The sequence below is a fragment of the Anastrepha obliqua genome, chromosome 2, assembly GCF_027943255.1.
Source record: "Anastrepha obliqua isolate idAnaObli1 chromosome 2, idAnaObli1_1.0, whole genome shotgun sequence".
In the NCBI taxonomy this organism is placed as follows: Eukaryota; Metazoa; Arthropoda; class Insecta; order Diptera; family Tephritidae; genus Anastrepha; species Anastrepha obliqua.
Genome location: NC_072893.1, coordinates 117,167,031 through 117,177,142, shown reverse-complemented (window position 1 = coordinate 117,177,142; position 10,112 = coordinate 117,167,031). Strand labels below are relative to the sequence as shown.

General features: G+C 31.4%; 1 protein-coding gene across 1 annotated transcript; it reads left to right on the top strand.

Moving 5' to 3' along the window:
- Nucleotides 1-4,702: 4,702 nt before the first annotated feature.
- LOC129239325 (uncharacterized) lies at nucleotides 4,703-9,372 on the top strand. Its single transcript, XM_054874760.1, has 3 exons — nucleotides 4,703-4,897; nucleotides 8,631-8,754; nucleotides 8,890-9,372. The coding sequence occupies exons 1-3, from the start codon at nucleotides 4,795-4,797 to the stop codon at nucleotides 8,999-9,001; spliced, it is 339 nt and encodes a 112-aa protein (XP_054730735.1). The 5' UTR covers nucleotides 4,703-4,794; the 3' UTR covers nucleotides 9,002-9,372.
- Nucleotides 9,373-10,112: the final 740 nt, after the last annotated feature.

Here is a 10,112-nt window from a genome sequence, read left to right as displayed (position 1 = left end):
AACCAAAAAAAATAATAATAATTATACGTGGTCAATAACTTTTTGATGATAACAATATGACATTTCACCTGCATATAAATGTGGATAAAATTTATTTTATTGTATTGTTTCAGGCCTGCGACAACTGTTTCTCATGACGCGTGGGTTCACAGAGCAATAGTCGAATCGTCGCAATTTTTTAATTTATTCTGGTTCTCCCGTGAGCTGAAAAGCCTGATGGGTATAATTTTCATTCAGAAACAAAAACAAAATTTTTTAAATTTTTACAAAAAAAAAAAATAAATAAATAAAAAAAGAAGAGAAATAGAAATTGAAATAAGGTTAATAAATTCAGAAAATCGAATCCAATCACAGTTCGCCGCAGCTATAAAACAAACATTTCATAAAGCTTGCCTAGATTATAATAATGGCTAAAGTCCAAAAAGCAAGTAAATGCAAGTAAAATTGCCGATGAATTAGCCAACTGTGGATTAGCGATTATCCCACAGGGACCAGAGCCAATAGTCGGAATCAGTCCTACAGGAATCATGAATTGGACCAGATATGTATTATACATACAATTCAGATAAAGAGCGATGTTTCAGTCTAGAACGCTGTAGAAATGCAAAGTGTTTTGTGACAAGCCCGAACAAAAAACTGTCGAACTTTGTAGATTCCTAATCCTACTCCCATCCCAAGGGAGACTTAATTATTTTTGCTCTATTAAAGAGCCGTCTTTAACAAGCCCTAATTTCAGAGAGCTTTGTTGTCCACCAAGGCGGCTTTTTCTTTTTTAGGGGTAGTCTTAGTGAACAAGAGCTCCCGAGGGCCATTCCAAAACTTAGTAGAAAAGACGTTCGGTTGATGATCGGTACTATTACCCATGGGGTCAGCATATGACCACCATTGAAATCATTGAGGACCCGATTTACCTGTCTTGCTTAGAGGGGACTGATAGCTCAGCATTTCCTCTGTGAGAGCTTCGTCTTAGCCAGAGCAAGGCTTTGAATTTTGGGTTCCGATGTAATGAAAATGAGTAATATTCGTTCTCTCAAACTAGTGGATATTTTAAGATTTGCCAAAGAATGGGGAAAGTTCTCACAGGACTAGCTATCTCTCTCTCTCTCTCACTCTATTCTATCCTATCTCTTGCTGTCTGTTACTCTCCTCCTTTCTTTCTTGACTATCTATCCTTTAATTTTCCAGTGCTTTAATACAATGGCCCTTTTAGCCTGAGTGTTTTAGGAATCACTAAACTTTCTGTGCTTCTTAGCGCGCCTTTTCCAAATAATATTAATAATAAAGTAAATGCTGTTGTCATACAATTTCTAGTGAGATTTTCAATTGAAAGTTCCTAAAGTGGAATTCGGCTGTCTTACAAATGCAGATTATCTACACGCAAAGCAATCAATAGTCTATGAGTATAAAATTTTGAACCAAGGCTCTACACCTTTTCGAATATTATTAATGTACTGAATGCGAATCTGAGCTAAGAATATCTCCAGCACATCAATTTCGGAATATCTCCCGACATAGAAATGACTTAAACATACAGCGAAAACTGTTTTAAGCTCGTATTTGAGTTGTCAGGAGCCTTCGAAGATGGGTAATCTAGTTCTTGAGTTCTGAAAGTCCATGATTTTCAATAAACACTCTAAACGGATTCCCGGCCTTCTTTCGCGGATGTCAACAGTCCAGTGCTTTCCAGGAATGAAGGTTATCCTCATAACTTCATGTGGTGCCTAACTAATTCATCATAGACCAGATAGTTTACTCAGTTCATATTCTTACCAAGTTCACCATTTTGAAAGCAGAGGAAGGATTCGATTCCTGAACATAATAAAGAGAAATGCTCCTGTTTTATGATATAAAGTGGAGTAAAATGAAGTCTCTCACTTGTTCATGGCTTTGAAGGATACATTTTACTTAGCATGTTTAGAATGATCAGACATAAGTCATATTTCACTTCATCACTCCATTCTTAGGCTCGTTGCTAGTATGTCTCTCTTAAAGCAACTCTCGGTCCTTTCTTAGTAGCAAATCAGAGACTATCGAGTTTCAAGCGAATTTTTCACCCGCAGTTGGTAATGACTTCGTACCAGTTCTGGAACTATCCATTATAGAACTATCAAACGAGAAAAATGGAATACAAGATTACGCAGATAATTATGACGTGACGACTTTTTAGATGAGCTGATAAAGAAAGCTAAAGGAAAAGGCACAAAATAGCGAACTAAGAACGAACTAACGGTACCGTGACATGCGCACCTTCCTTTTATTTCCTCAAACATATGCGACCTCAGCGCGTTTCCGGTTCCTTGCATTCTCAACTTAAAACAAACCCCTGTGGTAAGACTTTTCTTCTTCTCTTTTGGCCTATAATTTTCGTATTTATTGTGAATATTTTTTCTTTGAATTAGATATGCCTCCCTTAGTTATAACTTTTTCTACTTTAACTGCCGTCAAGGAAAACTTTTCCTACTCTGTAGAAGCGCGGAACTTCACTATTAGAGAATTTGAGTGTGTCCGCGTACTTGTTTGAGCATGAGAATTCCCTCGGAGAGAAAGTGAGCCAAGTAGAGCATTTCGCGATTTACAGCTTTCCAGCTGCTGCTGAGGTAATGTATAAGAGGTGGCTACACAAGATTAGTACATTTGATGTAAAATTGATTCCAGGCCAAATGAACCCTCTTATTCTTAGAAGCACCCATCTAACCTAACTTAAGATGAGTCCATAGAGGTTCACGGATTCATATACAATTCCAATGTGATTCATGAACTTCTGTTCAAAACTACCAGCAGGTGCATTGCTCTTTTTTATGTGAGCCCTGGTGTAACTAATTACCCCAGTACAAATTTGATCACCTCCAAATTTACAGCGCTTATTTTTCTGTCAATTGATACTTTTGACCTGACATTCCGCCGGTAAGCAGGGTCCCAATGTCGTGCAGCGATTTTCTTCGCTCAGTAGTGGGAGGTTAAATAATTTCACTTTAACCCACCAGAGTAACTAAGTTGTTGAAATGAGCGCCTTACGCTCCATTGCCTCTACTCAATTTATCGGCGTAGGATAGTGCAATTTTTAAGAGACTGCTGACCTGATTACGCTCGAGATTGACAATCTTTGAATCTAATGAAAAGTCTGTTGTTCTGTATGGGTGTGAGGAATGAAACAAAACGATGCGTGATAAACAAGGACTCCAAGTATTTATCAATCGCAGTCTTCGCAAAATTGTACGCATTTTTTTGCCTGATATCATCACTAACACCGACCTCTGGGCATTGACGAAGCAAATAACCGTCCATCTTTAAATTCGACGGCGAAGGTGGAAATATTATAGATTGGTCACACACTGCGAAAACCGTGTGAAGATATCATAAAAGCAGCCCTAGACTGGAACTCCCAGGCAGTCGGAGGTGCGGTAGGCGACCTCCGGCAAAATCACTACAAGCTGGTGGGACTTGGCGATAAATCAAATTCTTAGCTTTAAATAAATCGAGTTTTGACTTGTTTATTGAGGTCATTTACTGCTCCTAGAAACTACGGAAAAAATATGTACATGTAAAACACACTTTATAAATCCCTCATCTTGGTAGACTTTTGTACGACGCAGTACCGTGGACGCTGATAACATCCGATAAAGCAACCCTTGAAATGCTCGAAAGAAAGGTTCTGCGGAAGATTTATAGAGCTGCGTACTTTAATAGCGACAAATATAGCAGATTCAAGAACGGTGAGCTATATGAGACTTACAGCGAACAAAGATTTAGCGACTGCGAGGAATAAGCCCTGTCGTAGGAAAAGATACAAAACTCCAGGGCTAAAAGCAGATGCGGCACCTTTGATGTTAGAGAAAGAAGGCTTTCCTTCCTTTGCTGATACCAAGTAAAGAAGCACTTGGCTTCATTTGGTGCGCTTATCATTTCCACTTAGCACGAGAAAGAAGAAACGTCTGACGGCTTTCGTTAAGCTTGGACAAAATCACTCACTAACCTACTGCGCCAATTAAGCAGAAGAAGATGAATGTGAGTGGTAAGGTAGTAAGCTCTTAACGCAAATTACTTAAAGTAAATATACCATTTACATATCTGTAGAGTTTTTCTTCTGAATTCTGATGCTGACCTTTCAGTTCAAAATTAAACAGCGAATAACAAATTTAGCGCATAGATTAAGCACATAATATAGAATCTCCCCGCATGCGATAAGCTTTTTTTAGCCTATGAATTTGGCTATTAACGCTGGTCTGCCAATCCCTCGCCTCCCTCAAATGAAAGTGAAATCATTGTCAATGACCGATTACCAGCAAACAATAAGCAAAAAGTCAACAGCATCCAAAACGTCGTTTACTGATTGACTAAAAAATCGAAGCTTCGAAAAACACAAAAAAAACATGAAACAAAACAGCAAGTAAATGCCCGCAGCGAACCTTACGGCCGAACAGCGCCGAAGCCGATCAGTTCGACAACGTGAAATGCGATCAGTGAAGATTGAATTAAAGCAAATTTATTGCCAAAGGCAAGAGCGGTATAGTGTAAGTGTGAGGGGTGAGGGGTGAGGGAGTGCTGTAAGAATCAGAACCTACAGCAGCAGCAACAACAACAATAACCAATAAGCCTAAGAACAACCGGATGAGTGACGCTTCCGATGCGCTGTCGCTTTGTATAAAAAGTGCTGATCGATGCTGAATTCAACATCAGTCCAACACTTCTCGTTGTGCGTACACAATCGCAATTAAAGTAAATTAAAATTAAATAAGAACTGCACTACATTTTGCTATACAGCTAAGTTAATTTAAAACAAAACTAACCGAAAAAATGAAATTCTACGTGTGCGTTGTTGCTGTTTTTGCTGCTGCTTTCGCCAGCCTGTGCTTTGTGAGTGAAGCAGTGGTGGCACGCGCCCAATACAAAAACTCAGGTGAGTGAGCCAAGTGCGACTATGGGAGTCATACAAATGTAAGGACTTAAGTGGGGGTATACGTTTTAAGTATGTGCGATTGGAATTGAAGGAATATTGGGAGAAAATTGCTTATTTAAAAATACTGCAAAGCTTACTCTTATTCACGAGCAGAAAATTTCTTTTAAAGTTTCTTTTTAACTATAATTACTGAAATATAAAATTGTAAAAACGGTAAATATTTTTTCAAAGTAAAATAATTTGTTTTTTTTTTTTTTTGTTTTTTGAAGTGTTTATTTTTTTATTTTATAAATAATTGTGCAATAATAAATTTTTTAACTTAGCACTTGCAACAAAAACCTTCGGCTGAATTTTTGCAAATAAACTTTAAAAATACTGCAAAGCTTACTCTTATTCACGAGCAGAAAATTTCTTTTAAAGTTTCTTTTTAACTATAATTACTGAAATATAAAATTGTAAAAACGGTAAATATTTTTTCAAAGTAAAATAATTTGTTTTTTTTTTTTGTTTTTTGAAGTGTTTATTTTTTTATTTTATAAATAATTGTGCAATAATAAATTTTTTAACTTAGCACTTGCAACAAAAACCTTCGGCTGAATTTTTGCAAATAAACTTTAAAATTTTATTTAAATTTGGGAGCAAAAATTAAATTTAAATATTTCTTAATGTAATTCAATTTAATTCTAATTTAACTGAAAAAAATGTGTTTGCAAAATGAAACTTTTTTATTGCAATTAAAATACAATTGGAAATATTATTTTTTTATTTATTTTCCCGAAATATTACAAATAATATTTTTAACACAAAAAAAATTAGGCACATAGATTTTTTTGTTTTATTAAATCTGAAATTTCATTTGGCTTGAATAACGAAATTTTCGACAATATTTTTTTATAGTTTATTCAAGAAAACCATGATAATTTTCATTAATATTTATTCTGCCTCATTCAAAGAGAAAACGTGGTTTCCTGCAATTTCTATTAAAAACCAAAAATTAATATAATTAAATTAAAATAATTAATTAATAATTAAAATTTTAACACACAAAAAATTTATTAAAAATGCATTGAAACTAAAATTTAGACTGAAAAAATAGCATGAAATTTAATATTTAAAATAAATAAACAAAAATTTTAATATGAAGTTTTTTACTTTAAATAAAGAAATAAATAATTAAACATGTAGAAATAGAATTTAAAATTTTAGAAACCAAATTAAATAAAATTAATTAAATAAAAAATAAAATAAATATAAAATAGGTTAGTGAAAAATAAAAAATATTTTCTTTTACTTTATTTAAACTTTTTCTTAAATATTTTTATAATATAAAAAATGCGTCACAAAAAGTTTTTATTGAATCTGAAATTTCACTTAACTGAATAAAATAAATTCAAATAAAATTTACTAAGCTTTATTTGAGGAAAAAAATTATTTTTTCTATCTTTATTCTAAATCAAAAATTTTTATAACAAAACTTAATTAAAATAAAGAATAAATAAATAAAAAATAGGTTAGTAAAAAATATTTTCTTTTACTTTATAAAATTTTTTCTTTAATTTTTTTCTTTATAATACAAAAAATGCGTCACAAAAAATGCGTCACAAAAAATGCGTCACAAAAAATTTTTATTGAATCTGAAATTTCATTTAACTGATTTAAATAAATTCCAACAATATTTACTTAGCTTTATTTGAGAAAAAACATTTTTTTTTCTATCTTTATTCCAAATCAAAAATTTTTAAAATTATTAAAAAAAAGAGTAAAATTTATATTGAAAGTAAAATTTAGTTCGAGAAAATATTGAACATGAAATTTCTTTTAAAAATTTTTATTTTTTTTCAAATAATTTTTTTAATTTAAAAATAGTGAATTTAATTTAAAAAGTTTAATTTTATGTGAAAAATTTTTTTAATTTAAAAATAATTAATAATAATTTTTAATTAATTAATTCAAAAATAGAATTTATATTTTATTTAAAAAAAATTTGTATATTAAAAATTTTAATTTTATTTGAAAAAAAAAATTTTAATTTAAAAGTAATTAGTAATAATTTTTAAATAATTAATTTCAAAATAGAATTTTAATTTTATTTCAAATAATTTTTTAATTTAAAAATATTGAATCTTTAAGAAGAATTCGGAAATTATTTTGTCGAATCTTAAATAATAATAAAAGATATATTATATATTTTAAAAGTCTTTCTTAAAAGTCCTATATTTAAAAGTTTTTTAATATCAAAATTAATATAAAATGGAATTTAAATTTGTATTCAAGAAAATCTAGCTTTCAATATTTGTAACCTAAAAGCCTTGAAACTAGATTTGTATTTACATAAAATTTGATAAAATATTACAATATGTTTTATTGAAAAGTTTATCGAAAACAAAACAACCGAAAAGTCAACAAACAATTTTTTTAAGGTTAGGTTAGGTTTGGTTACTCAGGTTGCTTGTCTAAGACAAGACACTCGATGGCTCTAAAGCCGCTTGTGATACTTGCATTTGATTTTCATCCCCTAACTAATTTGCTTAAATCCCTTAGATATTTTTAAGAAGATATTTTTATTGAAACTTGCACGAAATTTATTTAAAAAATATTATTTTATTTTAATACTTTAAGACAAAAAAAGCCACAAAAGAAACAGAAAATTTTTTATTCAAACTGAATTTGAATTTTTATTTTAACTTGAAGAAACACATTTTTTTAGTATTAAAAGTATTGAAAGTAAATTTTAATTAACATTTTTTATACCCTAGAGTTGATACTAAAATTTTTTACTTCAAAGATTTTTTTTCCAAAAAGTATTTTGTATTCCTATAAAAAAGCTGGTTTAATATTTTTTAATATTGAAAGTAAATTTTCATCAAAATTTTTTAAACTTTGATATTAAAATTTTTTAACTCTAAGATAAATATTTTTTGCAAAAAGTATTTTATATTCCTATGCTAGTGCAATCATTTTTTTAATAATTTTTTTTTAATATTATATTTTAATCTGTACCCATTTTTTTAGTATTGAAAGCAATTTTAATTAAAATTTTTCCAACTCTAGAGTTGATATTAAAATTTTTTAATTCGAAGATTTTTCAGTTTTGCAAAAAATTGTTTTTATTCCTATGCTAGGCAATAATTTTTTAATATATATATTTTTTTTTAATATTTTTGTTTTAATATTTTTGTTTATTTGTATGAGTTTTTTATAACGCCACATTTTTTAGTATTGAAAGTAAGTTTTATTTAAATTTTTTAAACTCTTGATACAAAAATTTGATACTTAAAATTTATACTAACATTTTTTAATTCAACGATTTTTTTTTTCAAAAAATATTTTTTTCCGTATGCAAAAACGCAGTGCAAAAGTGTGGTGGAATATTTTTTTTGATATTTTTTTTTATTTCAACTTTTTTTAATCTTAATTTTAATTTAATTAATTTATAGCAATGGTATTAACCAGCTAGTGAAATATATATATTTTTTAATTCATTTTTTGTTATTTAAATGTTTCTTTTTTTAATTTTAGTTTTAATTTTTTAATAGCTATGGTAGTAAGCAAGCTAATGCAAAGTTTATATAAAGTTTTGTTTACAATTAGTAATATGTATATATTAATATTTTATTAAAGAGAGAGAATTTACCTTAAAGAAAGTTAAAAACTTCTTTAATTAAAAGACAACCACAAATTTGTTCATCTATAGAAATCCAAAATAAATTTATTTCACTTTCTCACCCACCAGCTTACCCCGGCAAATGTGTCATCTCCGAAGATTTGATTCTGTCGCCTGGTCAAACCGGTAAGGCACCCAACAATCCCTGCGCCAGCATCAAGTGCCTGGACGATGGAAATGTCGAGTTCAGAACGTGAGTAACATTTTGCGGAAATAATAAAAAAATATATGTGAAACAAAAAGTAAAAAATCATGACTAAAGTTAAGCTGACAAATATTTATGCCAATATATTAATGAATTCGAAAATCTTCCATTTCATGGCAATAGCTGTCCTGCTGTGGCGCCACCCAAAGGCTGCAAGCAACGCGACTTCGTCAACGCCAAACGTCCCTACCCGGATTGCTGTGAACGCACCTACGATTGCACGCGTAGCTTTTAAGTGAATAATACGTCGTGTGCGTAAGCGAACGACAAAGCGGAGAAAAAGGGAGAAACGAAGCGATATAACAACTCAGAAATACCCATCAGTAACCACATAGATACGTCGCCGCCATTAAGCCCATCCACACCAGCATTAACCACTTTGTCAGCATTATAGCCAATAAAAGCGTCACGATCATTCGACACCACCGTCATTACCACCATCATCCTCAGCATCTCGGCATCTCAGCGGTATCATTTTAATCATCGGCAATTACATAGTGCCATCATAGCCATTTGCTTCCTCATTGCCGTTGTGAGGTGTGAGTCAAGCCACAAACACGCCCCGCATTGTTCGGCGCCAGCACACTTGACATATGCGCACACGCTCACCCGCACACACCCATACAGCCATACACCCATATATACATACTCGTATATGCATACAGCACATTTAAGCTCATCTCAAAGTACAACGCATACTAAGACGGCTGCTGGCTTCAACTGATCTGCACTGATCTTGTCGGCCTGCAGCCCAGCCTAGTTCAGCACCGGCTGGCTAGCGAACCAGCATAACCCTGCCATTCTTTTTTGGTGACTTCCATGGCTTCCGTATAACCGCAACGCCGTCAGTCACTTTAGTATAACAAATTTATGAACTTGTGAAAATCATTTTAGTTGTTTTTTGTTTTTTTTTGGTGTTTTTGTTAACCACCTAGACTAGACTATTAATTACTGCCGCACTCATATTACATTTTTTTGTTTTTGTTTAATGTTCGCATTCATAATTTGTTAGTTTTTATTTTTGCGCTGTTAAGTTGTTTAAATTTTTATTTTATTTTTTTGGTTTTTTGTTCACATCATTTTTTATGAAATTTTTCTCATTATACACACACACATATAATACAATTCACTAATAAATATTGTAAAACAATTATAAAATAAAGTTAAGGCTAGAAACTAAAAAAAAAAATTTTAAATGAGATGTAGTGGGGGGTAGTACAATGGATGGGTATATGAAGACACTGGAAGATAAAAGGTGATTAGAACGCGCCACACATACACACACTTAGCGGCAATGAGGTTCTAGAAAAAGTGTTTGTAAAGGGAGATCGGATTGGAGGTACTTT

Coding starts and splice junctions, on each gene's coding strand:
- LOC129239325 (XM_054874760.1), top strand. CDS start 4,795: ATGAAATTCTACGTGTGCGTTGTTGCTGTTTTTGCTGCTGCTTTCGCC. Junction 4,898..8,630: donor CGCCCAATACAAAAACTCAG/GTGAGTGAGCCA, acceptor CTCACCCACCAG/CTTACCCCGGCAAATGTGTC. Junction 8,755..8,889: donor GGAAATGTCGAGTTCAGAAC/GTGAGTAACATT, acceptor TCATGGCAATAG/CTGTCCTGCTGTGGCGCCAC.